Raw genomic sequence first — 25,163 nt, 5'->3', positions numbered from 1 at the left:
GTAATAAAAGAGTTCGCAATCAAGCCATCTTAAGACCCGCATTATATTTCAAGTTTATAAGACAAAGAGTTTATGAAATAGACGGAGTCCCTTCCCCCTCTCTCCTTTACGCGTCAGCACCTCCAAGATCTCTGTCCCAAATATACAGGCCAAGCCCATCTGCTCCCACCCGATTCAGCTGCGTCACCATGTCGGCGAGCTTCTTGATGGCCTCGACTTGCTCCTCGAGATAGTTCGACTCGATGAAATCGCACATCTGAGGATCCCCGTTTTCATCAGCGATTTTGTGCAGGTTAAGAAGCGACTTGTTCACGTCCTTCTCGAGTTGAAGAGCGGCCTCAACGCAGTTCTTGGCCGACTTCCAATCACTCTATTTAACAGCCAAGATAAGCGGAGTTTAACCAGTTGTACAGTCTGTTTACGAAATTGAGCAGAGAGGATCGCTTACATCAGGCGCCTGGAGAGTCTGCAGAATGACCTTACCACCCCTTCTATTCTGGTAGTCAATGAGCTTCTGTGCATGCTCTCTTTCCTATCATGGGCATTGGGATTAGGAATTCGTGATGTCGCCCTCTCGCCCCATCCTCAAGATTTGAAATTATACCTCCTCTGCACTTTTTCGGAAGAATTTCTCCAACCCAGGCAGCGCCTGATTAACATGCCCACACCACGCAGACATACTGAGGTAGACCTGGGAGGCCTGGAGCTCCGCTGTTATCTGCTGGTTAATTCCTTCCTCGGAGGCAAGGGCGAAATTCTGCTTGGCCAAAGACATGATTTTCTACTTTTTTTTATTACCAATTCCAAGAATTAAACAAAGGAAAGGAATAGAATTAGAAAGTGGAGCGAAAAACTTGAAGGAAGGAGAAAGTTTTAAAATGTATGGCAATTTCTATCTGTCAATTTGGAATCCCTCCTTCTATATAGCCCAATAAGGTTGAAATACAACTTTTTTTTAATTTGTAAGAGAAGGCGAGCTGCAACATGCATTAGAGATTTTGGTAATATTTTATTTTCTTAATCGCTTGCGCTCTATTAACATAGTGCAAGCTCCTTTTACGCACAAGTGCCGTAAAATTCACGGAGACTCCTCTTGTTGTAAGCACCATCCCTGCCAAGGGGCCATGCATAGTAGCTATGCTGACGTCTTTGCTTGGTGTTTTTTACTCCTTTTAGGGTTTATTCAAAGAGTGCTTATGGTTCTGTGGGGCTTGGCTTTGGATAGTTTTTCGTATGCAGGCATTAGTTGGCTATTATCTCAATATTACAAAATAGAGATGGGGGGCTTTATTAAAATAGGAAGAAAAGCATCTTAAAATAAAACATGGCTGCTCAGAATGGTTGTGACTATATTACTGATAGTGTATATGACATAGATTTGAATAAGACAATATTTACTGAAGAGCACCAATCTCGACGGCCGATTATTTCTCTAACCAGGCTGCGACTGCCTTCTCCGCTTCAGCGACAATTTTCTCAGCCTGCACACCCTTTCCTTCTATCCATTTGATAGCTTTCCGCTCCACAAGCTCCCAAGCATCCTGGAGCTCTGCCATCCTTAATCTGAGCAGCGCAAGCGCACATGCGGTGGACCACACTTCCTTTTTCGCTGCTTCCTCTGTCACGGACTGCAGAGCGTCGCTTGGGACTTCAAGACTCTCAGCAGAGGCAAGATTGAGCCGCTTAGATAGCTTGTCGGATGGAGGGAATGATCCCTGGAACGATTGTAGTGCGACCAGGTTGTGTAGGGCTGCAATGCTGTTAGGCTTGGGAGGTAGGGCTTCATCGTCCGCTTCTTCTTCGCTAGTACGCTTATTCTGCGGTGCCGGTGGTGGCGGTGCACTGAAGCTGTCCACTGCCATATCGGGGGCCTCTTCGAAAGAGGCTTCGGCGGTCATTCCGAATCCCCCGAATCCAGGTGGTGCCGCGGGTGCTGCCGCAGCATAGCACATCATTGGCGCAGCACTGCGCAACATTTTGCTCCTAGGGGCAAATGACGCAGACGCCATAGGAGGAGCAAATCCTCCACCGGATCCGCCAACATAGCCATAGCCACCAATCCCGCCTCCAGGAACCACAACCCGTGTTTTCAGCTTCACTTCAGAGCGAGTCTTCGTGTCCACCGCAATGAAGGAGGTGAATTTCGACGCAAGTGAGTAGGCTTTCGCCACTTCGACCACTTCCGCTCTGATCCCGTCGTATTCGGCTTCTTGTTGCTTGCGTTGTTCTTCGGTGGCGTCCCATTGGGGCTGCGGTGGTAAACTTTCCTCAAGATCCTGGATTAGTTTGCGGGCGGCCATAGTGTGAAGCCTGCGTCCGTCGGGTGCTTTCGTCACGGGCACGGACAATTCAATTGGTCCTTCAACTGCTTGACCACGAAGCGTTATCGTTTCAAGTGGGGCGATATTCTGCTTGAGTACCGCAAACACGGTGAGACGTGAGCCTGGCACGACCACAGGGATGTCGGCGGGGGCTTGACACACCGACATATCCAACTTCTTCACCCGCTTTCCGCCCTCCTCTCTCTTCTCCTCATAGAAACTTAAAGTTCTACTCCCCTCAGCCTCTTGCTTGCTACTTCCTTCCTTCCCGATTTCTGCTCTGGAATCGACCCACGCAACCTGGTAGTCCGAGACGGGGGGTTGCAGGGAATTGCGCAGCATTTGAATGACCTTCTTCTCCATTCTCTCGTTATCTCCTACAAACTGGGCGTAACCCTTGCCGGCTCTTGCCGCCCCCTCCACCAGATGGTGGCTGACATCATCTCCCACACCCAGGCCAAATAGCCTGGCTCCATCTTTAGATGCTTTCTTTATTCCTTGGAACACCTCTTCGACGTTCCATACCTCGCCATCAGTTAGGACGAACACGGTAGTTTGTACATCCTTGCGTCTTTTAGAGAATGCAAACTGCAGGGCAGGATGAATCTCAGTCCCACCCATGTCAGCATCCATAGAGGAAACATGGGCAATGGCTGAGTTAAGAGTGGATTCGGAGTAAGGCGCAGATTCCGAGTAAAGAGAGGAGTAGTCAGAGCCGAAACTAAAATTTAGATTTAATATTTGTTTAACCTCAAGTATATAAAAATTAATCTCAGCTATGAACTTTACCTGATAATGTTGAAATAGCAGTCGCTGGGGAGTGAACGCAAGAAGAGGGTAAGGGCCTCTTTAGCTTTTCGAATCTTATTTCTTTCGGACATGGACCCGGATCTATAAGACAGGAATTTGTCAGTAAAGAAAAAAATGATAAAAAAATGGAATGAGAAATGTCATTTACCTATCAATCACAAAGATCAACTCGGAGCGTACTTCTCGCAACGAAAACCGGGGTGTCATCGTTAACATAACACACTTAGTTCCTTTCTCAGGGTGCGTTTCCACAAAAGCTCTGGGTCGATCTAGACCTTCCGCATTGATAACGAGCACAAAGTCTTTGTCGACTTTCACGTTATCTTGGGACAGGCTGACCGTTGCCTCTCCTCCTTTGCCAAGGCGAACAGATATCGGATGGGATGGAGACTCGATGCTTTGCAGGTCGCCACTCATTTTGACTTTGGCTTCTAGTGTAAACGCAAATTCGCCTGTGGAGAGTTCAGTTTTTCTATCGTGCTCATGGGTTGCCGAGCTAGAAGGGGTGCCGTAACGAGGTGCAATAAAGGTTGGAAGAACAAACCGGGCGGAATCATGTTCGGCATCATGTCTTACTTCCATCAAAAATGATATCCGAGTGGTAATGGTCTGTCCAGGAAGGATGTTGCCAATAGACGCGTGGAAAACGTCGGGAAGTTGCTCTTCAAACAGCATAGCGCCATGGCCTTGGTTTAGAGCCTCCTCATATTCTTTCTGGGCTTTTTCTTTTTCTTCAACACGACCCTCAATTATGCGACCATCGATTTCGGCAGCAAAGCGTGTGACAGCAGCGGACTCGTGCAGAGGAAAAGTGTATACAGCTTCAATAGGCTCTTTCTCTTCTTTGTTTTTGTATGTTTGTGTGATTGTAACTAACAAATTCATAGGAGCATTAGCACGATGGAATTGCAATCGAATCATTGAATCACTTACCTTCCGCAATCATATCAACAACTGATAATTGGAAAACATAAAATTGCCAAGAAAAAAGGTTAATATAAAAATCGAAAAGGTATACGAAGAAAAATTACTTACTTGTAATACTCGCATTTACCGACTCAAGAGGAACTGGTCTCTTGGGAACGGTGACCCCCGGTTCAGGAGGGCATGGGGGGCAAATGACAAGTCCAGGGAAACGTGTTTCTACCATTGTTATAGATTGAATAGTAAGATATGAAAATATGAAAATGTTATGGCGTATGGCGAGATAAAAAAAAAGCTTCAGTAGAGAAAAGTAAAATTTCGAGAGGGAGGTCGAGGTTTATATAAGTGAGAAAAAACCTTGGCGATGGCAAAACTTTAGTTTAATTGGGTGATATTTTATATACTAAATTTCAGAGAATGAAATCAAAATGTGACGTCTCCTCTGTTTGTTCGCTAACCCTCCTCTCTCTAACTGTAACGGGATCGTAGAGTGGAGAGACCTATATAAATTGAAATTGGAAAATAAATAAAAAAAAAACATAATTTATACATAATAAAGCATGACGGGATCGCCGCGAGCAGATAGTAATGATACAAGATACACGCAGCAAGATCAATATGACGAGTTCTATGGTTGGTCACCTTACCACTTTTATATTCCCCATCCATTAACTCAGTAATGATGTTTACGTGTCATTTGAAGATTCCTCCAATGACAGCAACATTGAGTCTCTTTCGTGGATAACTTGGTTTTGCGCTCTTTCAGGACATGAGTATTTCGCGGAGGTTGCAGAAGAGTTTATCGAGGATGATTTCAATCTTACAGGTTTGCCGAATTTTGTTCCTTATTATAAGGAGGCCTTGGAGATGATTTTAGATATCGAGAGCGGTAACCAATTATTCAGTCAGATTCATATACCTCTTTGGATGCCTAATAACTATTGTATATTGCCTTTTCATTTGAATTTTTTGGGGACGCAGAGGAAGATAGTGTCAAAGTTCCAGACGTGACTTTGATCGAGAACTCTGCCGAACTTCTTTATGGTCTCATCCATCAGCGATATATTATCACAAGGCAAGGACTACAACAGATGGTAAGCTCTCACCTCTTTATATTTTTTCCGCTTCTTAGCCAATTGCTCTTTCTTCCCTTTCTTCGTCAAATAGGCAGATAAATACGATGCTGGTCATTTTGGTTATTGTCCTCGCACTTACTGCCGCACAACTCCAGTGGTCCCATGTGGACGGTATGATTTACCCGGAATGGAGACTGTAAAGTTGTTCTGCCCAAGTTGTTTGGATATTTATAACCCGTCAAGTTCGCGTTATCAGGATATTGATGGTAAGAATATCGATTGGGTTTTTTTTTTCCATGAACTAGATGTTGTGGCTTGCCCCTATTTGAAATCGTATTGTATTCCAACTAAACTTTTTTTAATATTTGTTCTCTCTAGGAGCATATTTTGGCACTACTTTTCCACATTTTCTTTTCCATACTTACCCTGAACTCTTGCCCCGCAGTTCCTCCAAGATCTATACTGCGCGGATATTTGGATTCCGCGTGTCAGAAAAGAGCTGGTCAGGACCTAGGATGCGGTGGCTGAGAGAACTTCCTCCAAACGAGGAAAACGAGAATGAGGAGAGCGAGGAGGAGGAGGAGGAGGATGATGAGGTGGAGAACGAGAGCGAAGAGGAAGAGAGGGTTGGAGCAGGGGCTGAGAGAGATGATAAGATTATAGCCCACGAAATCGAGAGTGTGACTAATAGGATCAAAGACGAAGGGGACACAATAAAGAGAGGGAAGAGTTAAAGCTGTAAGGACCTTGTTTTATTTTTGTTATTCCATTTGTTTTAATGCGTTTCTAAAACTCATTATGCTTTCTCCTATCTCATCCTTTCATTACTTCTTCTCTCATATAACAGTAATAAAATATCATCATAGAAAACACCGCATAAATAGTCTGTTCAATAGTTATTTTATTTCTACCTTATGCACAGCTCACCATTTCACAACACGCATGCACAACACAAAATTTTGCAAAAAAAAGAGAGAATTCAAACAGTGTAGGGAATCTTATACACAGAAACAAAAAGAAAAAAAGGAATCGACCGTTATTTTAGGAGAGAATGGAAGAAAAATACAAAACTGTAAAAAGCCGAAGCACAAATATTAAAGAGCAAGCAAGAAGAGAAAAAAGACACAATAAAAATAAAATAAAATAAGAGCTCTATATAAGAGGTCTCGACCATTATCCTTAGAAGAGAATGTAAATTATCCAGCCTATAAAAGCATCCTAATAGGGTCACGCATTTCGACGATTTTTGGTCAGCTTCTTCCGCCGCAATTTCTTCCATTCTCCGGTTGCAAAATCCATCTGGAAGATAATATTCTCTTCCATCGGGCGGCCGGTCGCGGGGTCCTGAGATGATTCTGTGTTGAGAATCACCTGCATGGGGGTTTGATCCGGTTTTGGCTCGACTGGAGTATCCATTAAATACAGAAATTAATGATAGAATAGCTAGATGGGGATCATTAGTATGACTCACTTGGATTGCCCAATAGGAAATCTAAGATCAATCGCAAATTTTGCGAGCTCACAGCATTCATCTTTTCGAACACGGCCCGTCGAGTGTTTTCATCGATGCGGTCCAGGTCACGCCGATTCAACTCGATGAGTTCTTGCTCTGGATTCGGTCTAATCGGCTCTTGGCTCCACTGATTTGGTATTGTAGACTGAGTTCCAGGGAGAATTTGCTGCTGCTGTGGTTGCTGCTGCTGCGGTTGCAGTTGCTGCTGCTGTTGTTGTTGCTGAAGCTGTTGTTGTTGCTGAAGCATCGCCCAGTCCGTAGTATACATGGAGGTAGCCGTTGATGGGCTTTGCATCATGTTTGCAACTGGTGATGTTTGTACGGGAGAAGAGTACATTTGCATTTCTACGGATGGATGCGTTTGTGGACTATTTACTGGAGGAATAAGCGTACTAGGGGATGAGGCAAATCGAGAGAGCGGAGGAAGTTGGGGTATATTAGGATGTTGCAAAATGGGAGGCGGAAATTGCTGTTGTCGTATTGGGGATTGTAGGGGCGGAGACTGAGCATTATTCCCCCACGGAGACACAGAATGCGGATCCATTGCGAAATAAGAGGAGGAGCGGCCGCCTAACGGGGTTTGAGGCGTATACGCATTAATGCCATTACGATAGACAGTGTCCGATGGCGATTCTTGAATTGGAGATACTGCATTAATATGTCCAAAATCTAAAGCAGAATGGTGGAATGTTAAATTGTGTTATATAACGATCTAATAGGTAACCATATTTATTTTACCTTGAGATCCTGAACTGGACAGTCTTCTCTGTCTTTTCCGTGCTGAACCCTCGCCGTCTGCATCCTGTTCACGCTCTCTCTCTCTTTCTCTCTCTTCCCTTTCCCTTTCGCGCTCTTCACGCTCCCGTTCTTTTCTAATTCGAGCCTCTTCTTCGGCCTGTCGTTTCGCCGCCTTTTTCTCTTCACGTTCGCGCTCCTTCTGTTTTCTCAGCTCCTCTTGTTGGCGCTTTTTCTCTTCTTGAGCCTGTTTCTGTGCGAGTCTCTTCTGCTCCTTCTCCTGCTGCTCATCTGAAATGCGATATATTAAAGAGTGAGAAAAATAAATTCACGCAGAATACCCATTTCCCAAACTACGCACCTTGTTGCTTTTTTAATGCGGCAGCTTGCTGCTGCACAATGATATCTCGTCCCGCCTCATAGTCCAGGACCTGGATTTTTGTTTGTTTCTGATATTTAGGTGTGGTTGACGTGAGCCCAGTCACACCCGGACGACTTGTTGGAGCGCTGCTTCGTAAGAAAGAGTGCGAAGAAGATTTCCGCTTATTTAAGAAAATACCAGAAGCTGATGGCTGTGGGCGACTTGCTGGCATGGGTTTACCGCTAGCAGCGGAAGAAGCAGGTGCAGAACCGCCGGCGGCAGCTGTGGCGGAAAGAGGTGTGACTGGAGCTGCAAGCTTATTAAGTTTGTCAAGCCGTGCTTGGGGATCTATTGCTTGTGCTTGATTTATCTTAAAATGCGTGGTATGAGTGATTAATTCAGGAGGAGACCCATCGAATGTGTATGATTTGGCGATTTTTGAATTGATGTATGCACACTCATTCGGATAGAATTTAGCTCCCTTAGTACGAACTAACAAAGGAAAAAAAGGGTTAGATTATGGTAAAGGGACATTAGTTGTATGACATACCATTGTTCCTCAGCTGATCGAAATGTTCCTTGTATTTCTCTTGTGGCAAAACATCAACATCAAGCTTGCCTTCGCTCGGGTATGGTTTAAGCATGAGCGCTATCACTTGAACCCAGTCATCACCATCCTGGCTTGCATGATCGATGAGCTATTGAAATGGTAATGCAAAAGAGATAAAGCGGTCAATCATATCGTCAAGTCTACTAAGCGACATATAAAAATTTGCAGATCCAATATTTTCCACTACTTCTCTTAATGTTTATTAAAGATTAATAAAGAGATAGCAGCGGAGAGCGGAAATGGAAGAGGCACAGGAAAGAGAAAAGGAAAAAGAAAATGACATAAAGGGTGTCGCATTTCTCTTTTTACTCTTTCTAGATCTTGCATAAACAAGACAAAAATGATAAAGACAGAAAATATTGTTGAAAGCATAGAAAAAACTAAAATAAAGGAAAAACTTACCTGTTGCATCACCTCTTTAACTTCGTTCCTTTGGGAATGCTTTATTTGCAGCAGTGCTAAGAGAATACCACACTTGACGTCCGGTTCATAATAAGACCATTGCTCATAGATGCCACGCAGCACATCGTTAGAGAGATCGGCCGCTATAGTGTGACCTTGCCACGACGATGTGAGCGAATGGACAAGCCACGTGCGGATATTCTCAGGCGTACTTCGATCAGCGTGTGACATGCAAAAGAAAAGGAAAAGAATAAGAATGCAAAGTACAACCGTTTAAAGAGACATGGAAATACTAAAGTGTATGAAGAGACATTTTTCACATACAAAGTGACGTTATGAAGAAATATTGTGGCGCAGTAATTGTTGAAATTACGCGATTTTTCGCTCTTGTCGCTATGTTATTAAACTTTAGTTAAGTTCTTACACCTAAGAATGAATGAGATGGGGATGGAGGTTAATAAAAGATTATATTGGACTACTTGATGATTAACTATTTTTACAGATGTATTAGTTGTTGCAATAAAAAAAATGGTAGCACCGGTGCTCATTCTTTCGGCAAAGATTGTACATTAATGTGAGAAAAAAAAAAAAAATGTAAGAATAGATTGCTCTGAGTCAATTTCTAATTATCAACTAGAGTTTATAATTCGTAAACAATACACCATCCAATTTTAAAGAGCAATGAGTCATACTCCTCAATGAGATTTCAAACATTAAGGAAGGAGAGGGGGAAGGGGGACAAAAAGAAAGTTGAAGCAATGATTAAGGCTAATTTACATAAACGCATTAGAAAATTAAGATGAGCACATTCTACTTTGCTAAGGGAGATTAGCAGCCAGCCTCGTATTAACTCTAGTGGGTTTATAAATGGGATATCATTATTGAATTTTTATATATGTATTAATATCAGAAACTTAATTTTGCGCGAAAAAAGTTATTTCGCGTTAATTGTATTTTGTTCGCAACTCCAGAAAAGATTTTTTGATGCATGAATGGGATTAACCAGCGCACAACCCCAGCTTTTGCTCCGCTGAACGTTAAACTGAGGGCGGCTCTCGATCAGAAACGTGATTCGGAGCTAAAGGTTTACATTCTTCTGGGATTTTTGTGTACAATTGATCATAAGACACTTAATTATTCTCCATTAAATAGTCAACTTCACCTCAAGAAACCCAAATACAAGGATTTTCATGTGAGTTCTCATCTTGTTTTTGTTCTTTTTTCTCGTTTTGAAATCTCTGTTCTAAAAAAAAAAACATTTCTAATACGTTAATCTATTAAAGCACCATCTGGACGAATCCTCTCTGTTGACGAGATTCTACAAAAAAAGCTTATTCGGCAGAAAGAATCGCAACCTGCCCGACGAGCCGTAAGCTTCTCTTATTTAACTGTTCATATATTGTGTTTCGATTAATGTTTTTCTGTTAAGATTCCAAGTTTTATTGAGAAACTTTCCTCTCGATCTGGAACAGTAGGAGCAAAAGCTCTTCAAAACGAAAGTGTTCTCACCGAAGACCTCTCAGTTGAGGTAAAAATTATGCGGCCAGCACGAGAGGCGCATCGCACACGGTGGGCACAAGAGGAACATAGGAGACAAGCTGAGCTAAGAGAGTTTGAGAGCGTGGAAGAGAAATTATTTCGAGATGAAGAAAAGTTTGTAACTCAAGATTCGGCGAACGAGGAGGCTCCAACATACACAATGGAGGAGAGAAGAGGGTGGAGAAACGCGGGGAGTGCTATTAACAAGACGCCGATTTCGAAACCATTAAGTACTGTCACTATTTCCCCCGGATTAGCATATTGGTTAGAGCATGGTAAAACTCCAGTTCAAGCGCGGAATTCACGACCACTTCTACTAGATAACTTGGAAGATAATAAAGCAAAGGATTGGGAGCAGGAGCGATGTAAGCTGGGAATAAAAAGGATGAAAGGAGGGGGCCTAGTCGAAAGAGAGAGAACAAGAGAAAAAAAGACGGAGAGCGACTACGGTGTCGATGCACGTATTAAAGTAAGCCTAATCGTGTATGTGTATTTATCCAAAATCAGCTTTAATATTTTTATTATTTTTGGACGTTGGCAGTCTCTAGAAAAAGAACTTGATGAATATCGAGACGAGTTGGAGAAAACGAGAGAAGAAGTGATCAGATTAAGACAAGAGTTGCAAATTACCACTGAAGAGCTACGTGAAGCCAAAATAGATAAGGTAGCTCATTTATTCACTTTTATTTTACACAGAGTCTAATTTGTGATTGCTTATAGCCCGATTTCGAGCAGTACAAAAAAGAAGAGCGGAACAAGCTGGAAAAGTGGAAAGCACAAGAGATGAAAAAACTACAAAGGGAGAGGCAGCTCTGGGAACGAAATCGCCGTGCAGTTGAAATGATGCCTGGGAAAAAGTAACACCACATTTGAGCCCTCTTTATGATGCTTCGTTTAACGCACTTTCTTTCCGATATCAGGGATCGCGAAGAGGCAGAACATCTCCGCAAGCAGCTTGCCGAATGCCAAAAATCATTACAGGCAAAGGAATCTCGCCACAAGGTGGAGGAGGAGCGCTTACAAAAACAAGTTGATGATTTGACACTACAAAATGAAAAATTACTCGCGGAAGTGGTTACGTTGAAGCAAGAGAAGCTTGCATTATCGAGAATACCCGTACCTGCATCCACAATAAAGGTTAGGATAAATAATTGGAGAATCATTGTGGCAATAACCCTAAGACAATTTTTTTTAGAGAAGTTCAAGTGCAACAACAAAAGTGGAGCGGCCTTTGTCTGCTTCCTCCACTGTTCCCCCCACAGTCTCCCGCACAACCAGCACAAAAAGCAGCACCACCCCATACACCTCAACGACAACTTCGTCTGCATTCGGCTTAGCGACGACCAAAGGCAAGGATCCAATCGAACGGAATAACGCGAAGAAGGAACCCTGTGCTTTGGACTCTCTGGAGGAACAAATCGAAAACCTTGGCGTATGTATTCAGGTAAGTATTTGATTTGCTATACAATGCGTGTAATAGAACATCTCAAGTTAGTGGCACCCATAAATAGGATGACCAACCCACTGAGAAGGACTCTCCTCGCACTCGCATATACTCATCTGGCTCTAGACTCCAACTCTTTCCTAATGGGACCATCAAACACTTAGAGCCCTCAGGGAGAACTACTAGCTTCTTTACCAACGGAGACCGTAAAATACATATCCCCGGTAATCGGACCGTTTACCACTTTGCTAATGGAACGGAAACAATAAGATTTGCGGATGGAATTGAGGAAACTCGGTTTCCAAATGGCCAGATACAGAGACGCGAGGGTAATGTAATTGAAGTTAGACATCCCACCGGTATTGTTCAACGGGTAGTAGAGGGAAATGACAAAGAATTCAAGGAAGAAGAAGGAGCAGAAAGAGAAGAAGAGGTTGTATTTGGAGATGGAACCGTTATGACAGTTCGCGGAGGAGTTAAGCGGATACGTCATCCAGATGGTACTGAGGTATAAATACCACATCGAGTTTACCATAGTTTATTGTGTTAATCGAAGAATCGCTATGTAGGAAATCCAGTGTGACGCGTATCATCGTAGAGTCTTACCGGACGGAACAATAGAGACATTGTGGGCGGATGGGGTACGACAGATAGTCTCTAAGAAATAGACTTCGTTTTTAATCATTTACTCTGTATAATATTCTTTACTTTTTTTTGAACGTCCATGTAATTCGTTATAATATTTTTTAACTAGTTTGAGTTCATTAATTAATCTGTGCTTCCTTTACTTTCTTAGTTTGTTGAGCATGGTTTTCGATTTTGAATTTGCTTGTAAACAGTGCCATTTAATACTACCACTTTAAATAAGAGTCAAGACGAGGTAAAGCATCTTCTGCCGTGATGAAAGATGGAACCGCATATAAAAGATTGCCATTAATCTATTCAAAGGACAGTCTGAGATCATTATAATTACTAATCATATTTCCAATCAAACAGCATATTCACAATACCTTAACCTGTGAGATCGACCTATACCTTTGCTTGATCAGTATTGAAGCTTTTATCTTATCAGGCAAAGTCCTAGCGTACCTTCTAGATTCTTAACTATGACGATACTTTTCAGAGACCTGCTATATTCCACATTTTTTAGCGCAAATTGATTCTTTTATAGAAGAATATACAATATTATTTAGGAGATACATTATTAGAGAAATGCAATCTGATTTAAAACTAGTCCCCCCCCCCATTTATTAGGTAAGAAGAAATAGCAATTGTATTACAAGAGGAGCAAAATTACATATAAATGTCAAACGAAAGATAATGGAAATTTATTTACAGATGATTATATATAGAGGTAAAAATGTACATAGATATATACATATGCCGGTTAGACAGGAGTTAGCCAGGGTAAATTCAGCCAAAAAGGAGCATAGGCTCTCTGTTATTGGCTTTCATTTTTTGACGGCGCCTCTCCAGTAACGTAGCATGACTCAAGTCCAAGTTCATCCGCATAGGTTGGTACGGTTGAATTTTTTGAAGATATTGGCGGGCAGCTTGCTTTTCGCGTGTCAACTCCTGGAGAAGATGAGCGTCATTAAATGGGCCATAAATAGGAGAATGAGAAAGCGGAGGTGATTCTAATCGAGGCACCGGAGGCTTCGGAGTGAGAGCAGTGATGCTATTAACCTGATCCTTGTTATGAGCAGCGAGGCGTTTCAAGTCACTACTATAGATCAAACTATTAATTTGATTCTTCTTTCTCTCTCTTCTCTCCTCTGAAGCTTGATTTCCATTAAATAGCTTGCTATTTCGCCACTCTTCTTCTTCTACGCGTTGAACCGCATGGCTGATATCAATTGCATCTCTTAGAATGGCCAAGCCTGGTGATATGTTTTCCTTCCTCCCGCGTTTTGGCTTTGGAATAGCTTCACTCTGTGGAATCTCGACCAATTTCCAACTAGAATTTTCAGTGCCCGATTCTTCCACTGTTCTCTCAACAGAATCATCTTTCATCGTCTTTCCCTGTATCCAAGGATGGGCAAAAAACTCGTCTATGCTATAGCGAGAATGAGGATCAACACAGAGTAGATGGCGGATCAGATCTTTCGCCTCTTCCGAAATCGGATCCCACCTAATTCAATGGCAATAAACTGCATAAGTTGCTCGAATCATATAGTAAAAGGGATCAGATAAAACATATACCAAGGTGATAAGAAAGTGTATTCTCCATGTGCCACCCTGCGCGTCAATTGAGAAATGTTTTCATCGTAAAATGGTGGAAACCCACATAATAATGTGTATAATACACATCCGAGCGCCCACATATCCACGCCCTTGCTGTACCGCTTATCTTTTACTACTTCGGGGGCAGTATAACCGACAGTACCACAGGGAGTATGGGTGCTTTCCTCCCAAATAACCTTGGACAACCCAAAATCGGCAATTTTCACGCGCCCTATCCCCCCACCTCCCACACCTGGGATGAACTCTCCTTCGTCTTCTTTAACTTCCCCATCTATCAGAGACTTATTAGGCTGCTTTGTATATCTCAGGGGAATGGGCTCAATCAATAGATTCTCAGGTTTAATATCTCTGGAAATGCGGATAAACATTAAGTGAGGAGGGCTGTTGAAATAAAATACAATAAGCCAGTCAAAAGCGGAATCATTACCTGTGTACAACTCCTTTTTCGTTATGCATATACCGAATTCCCTCGGCAACCTGGATGATGATATGACGGGCCAGCTGCTCAGAAAAATAGGTAAACCTTACAATGCTATAGAAGAGCTCTCCTCCTTCCATCAGCTCAAGTATCATGTAGTAATAGTCGGCAGATTCAGAGAAGTCGAGCAGCTTAATGATGGACGGGTGATTCATCTTTCGCATTATTTGCACTTCTTTGTAAATATCAGCGTGCTATACAATTGGAGTTAGGTCCAATCGTTCCGTTTTCCTAGAAGTACCTTTGATAGGTTTTACCTCGGGTACGGGTGGGACGCTTCTTACATTTTTATGCACATGTTTATCCACATCATTCTATGGAAACGGATCAAGCAGAGTCGAAAGCATTAGAGTTATTAGAAGTTGCAAAATTGAGCAAGACCTATTATTAAGAGAAGTATAGACCGAAACCCACCTTGGCGGCTTTGACTTCTTGTTTTCGAATTATCTTGATTGCAACTTTTTCACCGGTTACTCGATCTACGGCTTTATACACGCACGAATAGGCGCCACTAGAATCCAGACAGTTGCAATCGTATACAAGTGCAAATAAATTAATATAAAGAAGGAAATGCGCAGCCACAACCACTAGCTCTACTTACTCTCCTATCTTTTCCAGAAGTTTATATCGATCAAGCCCCGGATAATGCGGAATCCTTTCACGAGCTTGACGCTCTTCTGCAACTATCCTCGCGATATCTGAACAGTGGTCTTTCCCGGTTTTCTCGCCTCTCTTTTCGTGCTTATCTAATTGACGCTTGCCCTCGGCTTGGCGAATGAAATTCTTGATTTGCTCAATGACAGGCATAATACCACTATGGACCTAGATAGTTTGAGAAGAAAATGATTTGTCAGTGATGATCAACTAAAATGAACGCCAATGTTCAAAGTTACTTTCTCTCCCGCATACGGCTTCTTTCTAGAATTGAGCAGAGCTATCGACCACTGTGGTGGAATCTTGTGGCTGGATGGTTGTCGCAACTTGAATTGAGTTTAATTGTTAACAAGGAATCAGATAGCGTTGCAAAAAGTCGGATAGCGCTCTCTAACTTTGTGCGAGTGTGCATATATATATATTACCAAGGAACACACGGTTTTGGCGAGTAGAGTAAAAGTAGCATGACGTCTTGGCCAAAAAAAAAACAATGCTAGATCGTTCTGAATTTCTAATTCTGTAACTTCTCAGGGCGCCTAGAAATCGACCGATTTTGAAAATTCGAGTGCTCTCCTTGAAACTGAAAAAGAAAGATTCGAATCGATCAGTTATCGACTTTAGGTATATTGAACATCAGTATGGGGTTAACCAAATATGTCAGCATCCAAGATACAAGGGAATATTATCCAATTCTAAAATTGTCATAGCGTTAAGCGCCAAAGCTGACTTTGAATTTGGTTGCATGAAACAACAAGTGTTGGTCCAAGCACTCGAATTTAGGTGTGTAGAAGACGTTGCCCTAACACCCTCACCCTCCTCTCGCAGATTTCGCAAGCTAGAGCAATGTGCTACCAGATCTAAGTATGCAAATCCATGACCTCTGTGGTCCCGTTAGGGATGGCCTTAAGATCGCGCAAAAACTCCGCATTTCATTGGAAATATCATAGTCTCTAGATTAAACTAGACTCTCCTTTAATTAAGCTGATTTGAATGAACAAGTTGAATGACAAAGGTGTGACGGAATGCATAGTACTTTTACTTACGAGAAGGAAGACATATTTTATTATACGAAAAGATATTCGGTTATGTCTGTTGCAAGATACCGTGTCAGCTGTTTGGACTGAATGTATTGCCACAGTGCACCATTATAACTCAATAGAGTTCGCTCTGGAAGAGGATGTTAGTTCAAAATTTCCTCTAGAAAGGGGTCCTTATTGCACGTAAGCGAGTCGACGAATTCAAGCAAGATGAACTATATTATATCGGTTCTAACCAGGGTGGCTTCTTGCGAAATGAATGAGCATTGCTTAGACAAGGAAAACTCCTTAGTAACGCTTCAAACGCCGAAGATATTGGTCAAACCGATCCGGTGCTTTTCTAAATTATCGATTTTGATTAGTAAAATGTTTTTGAATCAAGAGAATTCTTTCTATTGCGCCTGAATTTATTGAACGACCTAGAGAGTGTATATATTCAATAAAGTGAAGTTGTAAAGGCAAAGCATATCCACATGTATTGGGCTCAGAGCCACGATCATACACCACAGGGATATTTTTAGACCTGGATTCGTAAGAGTAAAATAGAACAATCGATGGGGAAACAACGAGAATCATTGTGGCGCGGTATCAAAACAGAAGTGGATTTAATTTCTGCCTAGCCACTTTGGCTGTTACCTACAGCTTTTCTAGATATTTTTGATCAACTAGTTTCCCCAGAATCTCTACTCTCTCAATAAGAACCAGCAGAGATTATATGCCACCAGATACTACTGAATCATCATTTGCATCTCATTTCTGGGTATTTATCATTGACATTTAAGGAACACCTCTGGATAGTTTTAGATCTAACATGCTATCTAATTTTCTATTTTTAGGGTGACGACAAAGGAAAAGATGTGCTGTATGAGAGACTTAGACAAGGGAAAGAAACATGCGAGCAGCTCAAGGCATTTATGATAGCAAGGTGTGCGACTCTTATTAGAACTTTTTCCTATTTCTTTTTCTAATTCCTGATCATAGAGCCGAAATTGAGCATTCCTATGGCGAACAGCTATTAAAGGTAGTTTATTTCATTTCTTAACCCACTTAGTCCATATCTAACACTATACTCGAAATGATGACTCCAGCTTTCGAAATTGCAATTGGGTGGAGATGAATTAGCAAGGTTGAATTTTGACACAGAGCCTTTATATCAATTGAGAAGCTAATTTGTAATTTGAACAGTTCTTTCCGTGACTCGTTGCAGCTAATTCAAGCTTCAGTATTAAAGAGTGGAGAGGCGCATCTTAATTTTGCAGAGAAACTTAGAAATGAGCTCTATGAGCCCCTGTGCAAACAGTTAGAAGAACAAAAGGAAACTCGAAAAGGAGTAAATAGATGTCTTAAAAGATTTTTTGTTATTTTTGTTTCCTGATTGTTATATATTTCTATTTTAGCATCAGTCCTCTTTGGAAAATACTTTCCAACTTAAACAGCTCTATCAAGCCAACGCCCTCGAGGTAATGTCTCTCAATTTTTCTTAAATTTAATACACTTCAAGTGAAGTGAACTTAAGCTGGTTCTAATCCTTGCTTTCTGATTATGTTAGGCAAAGAAAGCTTATCATGTGGAATGCGAAAAATTAAAAAAGTGGAAGGCACTTCAAACCGCCTCAATTGGAACCGATGTTGAATCAGTAATTCCACTTCATATTTACAGATCATTTGTGAGCTTCTTTAACCATGCATTTTACTGTTGTATAGATTGAAGAGGCCATTGACGCATCCCTTCTTTCAGTTTTGGCTGCAGGTATTTCTCCCTTCGGCCGTTTATTTTTATGAAAGACAAAAATTTGAACTCTTATTTTTGTTTTGGTCCTCTAAGATCGGGAAATGAAAAGAGCGTGCGATATTCACTCCGAGTTCACGGAAAAATGGAATGTAGAATGGGAGAAAGCGTGTGTGGTAATCTATGAAATTCTCTATTCACACCTGACACGCATATCATTCTGAAATTTGTAACAACTTTAGGTTTTTGAGAGTATGGAAGTTAAGCGGCTAGAGTTGATGCGTGAATGCATGTGGGAATATTCCAATATCGTTTCATCCACTTGCGTCTTAGAGGATGAAGTTGCTGAAGCAGCTCGCGTAATGCTTGAGACTTGTGACATCAAAGAGGAGCTGACCACCTTTATGAGCAAGAAAGGGACTGGGGCAGAAAAACCAAGTAAGTTAAACGGTATTTCCATATATTTCTATGAGTTTTGTATGAATCAGTTCGTAATATTTAGAGCCAATCCCCTATGCTCCCATTGATCTTTCGGAATATAACTTCAAAAATCGAAGGATATCTCCACTGATGTTTACTACCGGTGGCCAAGCGGCTTCAACTATTGTCAACAATGATGCCTCTACAAATATCTCATCGTCTCAGCCTACAAGTTCGCGAGCCTCAACTTTAGCTGTAGAGGGTGATTCGGAGGCCGATTTTACCAGGGCAGTTAACGATGTGCAGACCATTCTAGATTCGCTAATGCTAGAAAAAAAGCCATCCATCGATGCGAAATTCCATGATGAGGGGGATCAGCAGACCTATTCGACCTCACCCAAGGATGACGGAGCATTTTTAGCTTCTGCACTACGGACCACCTCTCCCATCTCGTCGCCTATCTCCAGTAGTCCTCCGGCTACTGCTACCCCTTCCTCCATTGTCCCCTCACCAGTTCCGTCATCCCTTTCCCCTTCCGCCGCTAAAACCTCTCCCGTTGGTACAGAAACCCGATCAACCCAAAAGATGGAGCGCCGCAGAGTAGAAAAAGAAGAAATTAATGAGGATTTCGAAGATGATCTCCCTAATTCTCGGCCCATATCTGCAAGCAATATAGCATCGTCGCCGTCACCCCCCTCTCATTTCAATCGTCCTGTTCAAGCAAATGCCGATTACAAAGGCAAACCCGTCGATCCTGACGAATCTCACAAGGAGGAAATGAATGTGAGCAATAGTGAACGACCTAGCAGTGTTACATGGGGGACGGTGTCTCCCAGCAAACCAGCTACATCTTCAGTTCATGGAAATCCACCCTTAACTTTTTCCCCTTTGGCTTCTACCTCCTCAGTACCTCAAGGCTTTTCCTCTGCTTCAACGCATGTTCAACAATTTCACAGTAGACCTACACCATATCGTCCTCTTAATTCGCCTTCTAGCGTCAGCACAAGACCACCATTTGGAAATACTACTGATGCAGAGCCAAATCTCAATGACAGCCCACACGCTTCGAGTTCTCAGCGCCCTTTCTCACAGCAGTTTATCTCAGTAAAAAATCCTACCTCCACAGCAACTGACGAGAGCAAGAACATTATGTTGAGATATCCACCTCCTGATTCGCGCTGGCCTTCGCGACCCCCTCCCAGCGATCGAAACCAAATAGGTAGCGGGGGACATAAGCGGGTGACAAGTGAAACTTATATGCCAGGAAGCTCAGGCGCACCTGGACCCATTGGAGGATTCGTGCATTCTAGTCATAATCGTCCTCCAGCGCCTCAATTGTCACAGGTTGCGGCAGGTGCACCTGCAGGAAGGGTAGGACCTAAAGGCGAAACTGGATGGCAAAGAATGTCACAGCCGATGCCGGCTCAAGGTCCTCTTTCTCAGTTTGGCTCTCCTCATAATCAGCAGGCGAGGCCACCGCAAAGACCACAGGGTCAGAGGATGTCCCCATCTGTTGGCCTATCTCATCTGCAGAAGATGCCAGAAGCTTCTCCGATGCGAGTTGGAGCTGGAAATATAGCTCCCCAGCCTCAAACAAATATTACACCCGATGGGAGGACTATTTTGGAATATGGTATGCAAATATAGCTAACCCCTACTTTATGATGGCCATTTAATGCCTTTTTCCTTTTTTTATTGATTTAGTACAATCCCTGTGGAGTTATACTGCCGCCATCCCTGAAGAAATTTCGTTCTCCCGAGGAGATACCCTCGCTGTGCTTCACAAACTTCCCGACGGATGGTGGGAGGGGGAGGTGGTGAGCCCAACCAAAGGAAAGCGTGGGCTTTTTCCGAGCAATTACGTTAAGCCATTGTAAATCTAAAAGTCTCACTATAATTATTCCATTTGAAAAATCAACCCTATCGATGGGATCGGCTCCCTAGAGCCCTTCCTGAACTCCCCCATCGCTAAATTATATTTTTTGTAGTATCTGACTATATTTATATACGGCATATCCCCTTGTTATTAATAAAAATAATCTGCTCCAGCTTTATGGAGCCACTTTAACTAAGAATACATCCTATATCGAGTTAATTTGTATTAGTTTCATCTTGAAAAGAGATTGCAAAAAATCGCCACTTGCTATTATACACAACAAAATAAAATTTAGATGGGGTTTTAAGTCTAAAATTTAATATTTTAAGACTATTTTTAATATGATAAGTTACAACCTAGCATTTAATGTATTCCACCTCTATTCAACGAAGCTGCCGCACCCATTGCTAGGTGATGCAGTCACGTGACATGATCACTTCTTTCCAATTGCTAGATTAGGATAACAATGCGCTCACACGGAGACTTTCTCTTCTTTACGCTCGTATATTCTTTTCCAGTGGAATAAAAACATGATATTGTAGTCTCGCTCAAAAGTATTTTGTTCTAAATATTTTGAAACCCCCACCTAACAGGATGGGCTGCAAATTTGAATCGAGCATTAAAGTTTATTTTTAGATGGAATTATATAGAGGGGTATAAAAATATTTTGAAAAACTAGGATATTATATCCTAGTTTTTTAAAAAAAAAGGTATTTATAGCCCGCTACCATAGGCTAATCAACATACAATGTGGCTCCACTGCTGTTTAAAAAATAAAGCCGCTAGTAAATTCTTCTATCCCATTCTGGAGAGTTTTGCAGTCAGGAAATTGTTAAAATCTCACCCTCTCCCCACTTGTACTATGGTTATGCAAAGGATGGCACAACAATCCTTATGCAAAACAACACCAGATTTCACCTTGTTCCTCCTCAGAATCGCAATATAAATCTTTAAGCCATTCAGCCATATAGCCACATCATTATTCCTTTACAATATAAACACTCTACATATTTCTTTATTTATTATTTGCAAAAAAAAAAAACCTAATCGTTTTATTTATTTAGTTTCTTTCTGCTTAACCACGCTACATCAACTCTGGTTACACTATGATTAACAGAGCTAGCTTGGATAAACGTCAGGCTAATACTCGCAAAACTGGAATGTCACAGTCTGCGCTCCACGAGGCAGCTGCGCTTGGTGCTGTAACACTCTTTTCTACAATACACCGAGGACTTATGGCGACTGGATTTGATCAGGGAGGAATATTAGGATCGCGCGATGGTCGTATAGGAATCATTATAAATATAATAGTTGTAATTTGGATAGGATTGGTATCGGCTTCGGGATGGCTATTGCCAGTGCAAGCTCAGTCGGTAATTGTCAGCGATGTAACGGGCTTTAAAATTGTACCTGGAATTCCTCAATGTGTGCAAGGGGTATTCCAATGCTTAGCGTTATACGCATACTGCCCCGTAATATTAATATCTGTAGCAATTGAGTGGGTTGTCTGGGTGATATGCATCAACTTTGAGCGTTCTCGTTCGTGGGTTTGGAAGGCACGCACAGAATTTGGACCATATATGTGGTGGGATTCATTACCTAAGTGGTTTCGGGGTGTCCAAATCGTAATGCTCTTGGTTTTTTCTTTACCAACTGCAGTTGGTGCGACCGCAATGGGATTATACTCTTTAGCAATACTTAATATCGTTGGATCAATCGTGTTTTTGGCTGAAGGTACAGGAGAAAATAATTATGATTCTGCTCGAGCCATTTATACACGACGTGTTCGAGTTGTGCTTATGACCTCTCACCTTCACGGAACTGTATACCTACTGCCTACGGTAGAGGCTGGATTTGGAGCGGTATGGAGTCCAAAAATTAAGTCAGAACACACTCCTGAGCTTAGGGAATATTCAAATGCTCTCCGTGCATTGGAAAATGGCACTGGCGATTTAAAGGATATAAGGATAAAACTACGTAGTGTGGCAACTGAAGTTAGCAATCGGACGCGACTCCCAGATCAGACTTTCGAAGCTATGGCTACTTGGTTACTAAATCCAAGCCATTGTCAGTCTAAAGTTGAATGGTCAAAGGTGAAGAAAGAAAAAAACAAAACAATCATCACGAGAGAAATTGTATTTGCAATTTATCAACTTGAATTTATACTCTTTACTTTTCGAGATAAATTGACACCGGCTTCCCTCGAAAAATTGTGGACATGGCGAGATAAAAGGCTTACGGGAGCTTCTGGTGCATTCGGCGGTGAAGGGCCAATAGGATCTAAAGGAGGATATGCTGGACTACGTGAAGCACTACATGCAGTATCGGAATGCTTTGGAGTAGACGAGACTTGCGTGGATTCAATATTTCAGGTTGATCCGCCAAATAATCCACGATTTAAAGAGTTACCGAATTCAACGATAGAGCAATATGCAGGCGCATTATGGGATATGAGCATCCGCGGTTCGGAATCCCTGGCCATGTCACTTTGTTGTTTTTTTGCCGTTTGGTTTCCAGACGTTGGCAATCACGGTGGCAACCATCTCTTTGGTATTAAGGCCAAATCTAATGAAGGCGAAATTGATGAATGGTTGATTATTTGGCGTCAAGGATGGTATTCAGCTATCACTACACAACTTATAACATTGTCGCCAGCAATTATCGGAGCATTTGTATCTGGTGTATTAGGCACATAAGGCCTAATACACCAGATACAAATGCTTTATTACGCAAGTTTATATTATTGGACGGCCCTGTAAGAGTCCTATAGTAAAGTTTTATAAAGAAAATTTGGCTGAAATTAAATTAATGTTATTTAGCGGTGTGGATTTTTTTTTGTTGACTTGGTTATTGAAATGTCATATATCACTTTTTTATAGAATCGGTATCCATTAGCTGTATCAGAATGAGCAATATAACGCGAGAATGTAAAATACCCGTCTTGGACCGGTTCCATATAAAATCTGTAGTCAAAAATATTACTATAAGTAATTTTAAAGAAGATATTAATTTGTAGATATTCTTTGACAATACTAAATTCAGCATTTCTGATTTGTTTTGAAAGCTCTCGAAATTTTTAATAATTGAGGTAATTAATATTAGCAAATTCTATATTTCAAAGAAATTATTCAACAAAGAATAAGGTTAATCTTCCAGAGCAATCATCATCTGAGTCATCATCGTCTGAGTCAGCTTGCAAAAAGATGTCAAATTAAGCTATAATACCCCACAAAATTTCCATATTAAGCTATAATACCTCGCAAAATTTCCATATTGACATTGAATCGAAATTTTGTAGTTCCTTTATAACTCTCCACCCATTTTATTTTCAGCGCAATATCTTTACAAAAAATTTATTCCCGGATATATCTAAAGTCTAGAGTGGGCTCAATACCTGGGTTGATAGGAGATATGAGTGAGAGTAAGTATATGTGAAAAGTTGCAAATATTGCACTCCATATAATAATGTACATTCTAAAGGCTACAACCTAAAATAATTTATGCGTTTTAGATATAACTTCCGGGAACCAATCTCACCCTCAGGAAAATAATGCTAGCAATAGGGGAACTATACCAGATGAACTCAATCATTTAAATGCAAGTACTAACGATAGTATACTTGCTGGAAACAATTCAATGTTAATGCTTTCAATTCAAGATAACTTGGAGGATGAGAGTATTGATACACCCTATAAAAATTCCCCGTAAGCAACTTTGGTCGAAATCGAATCAATGTTATTTCCAATGTTTCAAAATTCTGTATATCATGGCCTAAAACTAGTATGTAGAATTGGCAAATTTGTTAGGTTGGCCGGAAAAAAAGCCAAAAACCAAAAATTTGTCTTAGACCAAGGGCCAATTTCGGCCGTAATAACTAACAACTTCATACCAATTCCTATATTAACGATTGGATTTAAGTACACTAAACTATAAAAATATTCAACTTATCTCGTTTTTAGAATCATAACTACGGAAATAATCAAAGTAGGTTTTCAAATATATGACAGATTTCATTATACACAGCACTATTTTACTAAAAACTATTTCCTAGATGTAACCTTGACTTGGCTATTACCGACTCTACTCTCTAACTCCATTACGTCGCATTTGTCGAGGGTAGAGAGAAAAAATTCTCTTTATCCACAACATAGGTTCGTGATCCCTTTTGTATCTACCCGACACATCTATCGATTGCTTCGACACCAATAAATCCTCTTGAGCTAAGCGCGTCGAAACTCCTTATCTTATATGCATCTAAAGTATGCCGCACGAAGGTATATGAAATTAAAGTGTTTTTCTTATTGCTCTTATTGTTCTTTTATCCCATGAAGTATACCAATGATGACTTATATTATAATAATATAACATAAAGGCAATAACCTTTCATAATTATCACAAAAGTTGAAACGAAAATTTTCCGAGAGATAGGAGGCTGAGTTTTAACAAAATGTATATATGACTTTTGCAATTTCGTTGAAATTCCATCCGCCATCTGGAAAAATTTGGTTATTCAATAACTTTATTATTATAATTTTTTGTTTTAATTTGAAATAATACTTGAGATAGATATCCATCAACAGATATAATCTCATGCTCATGGAGCCAATATCCAACAAGATATGAACATATATTTTTTCACACTCAATATATGCTTATTTGTACCAACAAATTGCCACTCTTTTTGATCTTCATAAAAAAGTTTTCTCAAAATGTGTCAGTATGCAATGTTTACTCGACTATCAATCAGAAAAAACTCGTTCAGACCGCCCACTAATATCGAGCAAGGAGAACGAGCGCGAGAACACTCCACTTGTTTTCTAAAGTTAGTGTTTTAGAGAAATTAAGGCAAACAACAGCCCTCAAAAACGTGTAAGGTATCAAAACATCTCTTGATATCGTAAGGAGAGTATAGCATAGATTCTATTTATCAGCAAAGGCCACCAAAAGAAAGCCTCTCCTTGGATTGGAGCTTAATTGAAAGAAGGCGGGTT

The 25,163-nt window shown here is 41.2% G+C and overlaps 8 protein-coding genes across 8 annotated transcripts; 4 read left to right on the top strand and 4 right to left on the bottom strand.

Moving 5' to 3' along the window:
- Window positions 1–106: 106 nt before the first annotated feature.
- VTP21DRAFT_7741 (uncharacterized protein) lies at window positions 107–775 on the bottom strand (the record flags this gene model as incomplete). The annotated part of the gene is made up of 3 exons (XM_069398516.1): window positions 107–370; window positions 449–532; window positions 605–775. 3 exons carry the CDS (start codon window positions 773–775, stop codon window positions 107–109), a joined length of 519 nt encoding a protein of 172 aa, XP_069246310.1.
- A 649-nt stretch (window positions 776–1,424) lies between these two features.
- Window positions 1,425–4,281, bottom strand: VTP21DRAFT_7740 (uncharacterized protein; the record flags this gene model as incomplete). The annotated part of the gene is made up of 5 exons (XM_069398515.1): window positions 1,425–3,042; window positions 3,111–3,212; window positions 3,280–4,003; window positions 4,065–4,085; window positions 4,167–4,281. 5 exons carry the CDS (start codon window positions 4,279–4,281, stop codon window positions 1,425–1,427), a joined length of 2,580 nt encoding a protein of 859 aa, XP_069246309.1.
- Window positions 4,282–4,615: 334 nt separating this feature from the next.
- VTP21DRAFT_7739 (uncharacterized protein) lies at window positions 4,616–5,865 on the top strand (the record flags this gene model as incomplete). The annotated part of the gene is made up of 5 exons (XM_069398513.1): window positions 4,616–4,688; window positions 4,759–4,944; window positions 5,037–5,149; window positions 5,223–5,397; window positions 5,510–5,865. 5 exons carry the CDS (start codon window positions 4,616–4,618, stop codon window positions 5,863–5,865), a joined length of 903 nt encoding a protein of 300 aa, XP_069246308.1.
- Window positions 5,866–6,358: 493 nt separating this feature from the next.
- On the bottom strand, window positions 6,359–8,983 carry VTP21DRAFT_7738 (uncharacterized protein; the record flags this gene model as incomplete). The annotated part of the gene is made up of 6 exons (XM_069398512.1): window positions 6,359–6,534; window positions 6,603–7,313; window positions 7,383–7,670; window positions 7,741–8,232; window positions 8,291–8,438; window positions 8,753–8,983. The coding sequence occupies 6 exons, from the start codon at window positions 8,981–8,983 to the stop codon at window positions 6,359–6,361; spliced, it is 2,046 nt and encodes a 681-aa protein (XP_069246307.1).
- A 757-nt stretch (window positions 8,984–9,740) lies between these two features.
- On the top strand, window positions 9,741–12,403 carry VTP21DRAFT_7737 (uncharacterized protein; the record flags this gene model as incomplete). The annotated part of the gene is made up of 10 exons (XM_069398511.1): window positions 9,741–9,836; window positions 9,905–9,944; window positions 10,036–10,121; window positions 10,182–10,760; window positions 10,833–10,955; window positions 11,012–11,148; window positions 11,212–11,428; window positions 11,487–11,735; window positions 11,803–12,243; window positions 12,305–12,403. 10 exons carry the CDS (start codon window positions 9,741–9,743, stop codon window positions 12,401–12,403), a joined length of 2,067 nt encoding a protein of 688 aa, XP_069246306.1.
- Window positions 12,404–13,148: 745 nt separating this feature from the next.
- VTP21DRAFT_7736 (uncharacterized protein) lies at window positions 13,149–15,264 on the bottom strand (the record flags this gene model as incomplete). Its single annotated transcript, XM_069398510.1, has 6 exons — window positions 13,149–13,866; window positions 13,938–14,327; window positions 14,407–14,651; window positions 14,715–14,771; window positions 14,872–14,968; window positions 15,059–15,264. 6 exons carry the CDS (start codon window positions 15,262–15,264, stop codon window positions 13,149–13,151), a joined length of 1,713 nt encoding a protein of 570 aa, XP_069246305.1.
- Window positions 15,265–16,863: 1,599 nt separating this feature from the next.
- VTP21DRAFT_7735 (uncharacterized protein) lies at window positions 16,864–20,173 on the top strand (the record flags this gene model as incomplete). The annotated part of the gene is made up of 12 exons (XM_069398509.1): window positions 16,864–16,908; window positions 16,985–17,073; window positions 17,130–17,169; window positions 17,237–17,274; window positions 17,334–17,478; window positions 17,546–17,608; window positions 17,698–17,784; window positions 17,852–17,897; window positions 17,973–18,052; window positions 18,119–18,314; window positions 18,379–19,929; window positions 20,001–20,173. The coding sequence occupies 12 exons, from the start codon at window positions 16,864–16,866 to the stop codon at window positions 20,171–20,173; spliced, it is 2,553 nt and encodes an 850-aa protein (XP_069246304.1).
- Window positions 20,174–21,278: 1,105 nt separating this feature from the next.
- On the top strand, window positions 21,279–22,868 carry VTP21DRAFT_7734 (uncharacterized protein; the record flags this gene model as incomplete). Its single annotated transcript, XM_069398508.1, has 1 exon — window positions 21,279–22,868. The coding sequence occupies one exon, from the start codon at window positions 21,279–21,281 to the stop codon at window positions 22,866–22,868; it is 1,590 nt and encodes a 529-aa protein (XP_069246303.1).
- Between the last annotated feature and the right edge of the window lie 2,295 nt (window positions 22,869–25,163).

The sequence above is a fragment of the Calcarisporiella thermophila genome (genome assembly GCF_041956535.1).
Source record: "Calcarisporiella thermophila strain CBS 279.70 unplaced genomic scaffold VTP21scaffold_32, whole genome shotgun sequence".
NCBI classification, from domain to species: Eukaryota; Fungi; Calcarisporiellomycota; class Calcarisporiellomycetes; order Calcarisporiellales; family Calcarisporiellaceae; genus Calcarisporiella; species Calcarisporiella thermophila.
Note: the sequence above shows the minus strand (reverse complement) of the source record. Positions and strands in the feature narration are given on the sequence as shown.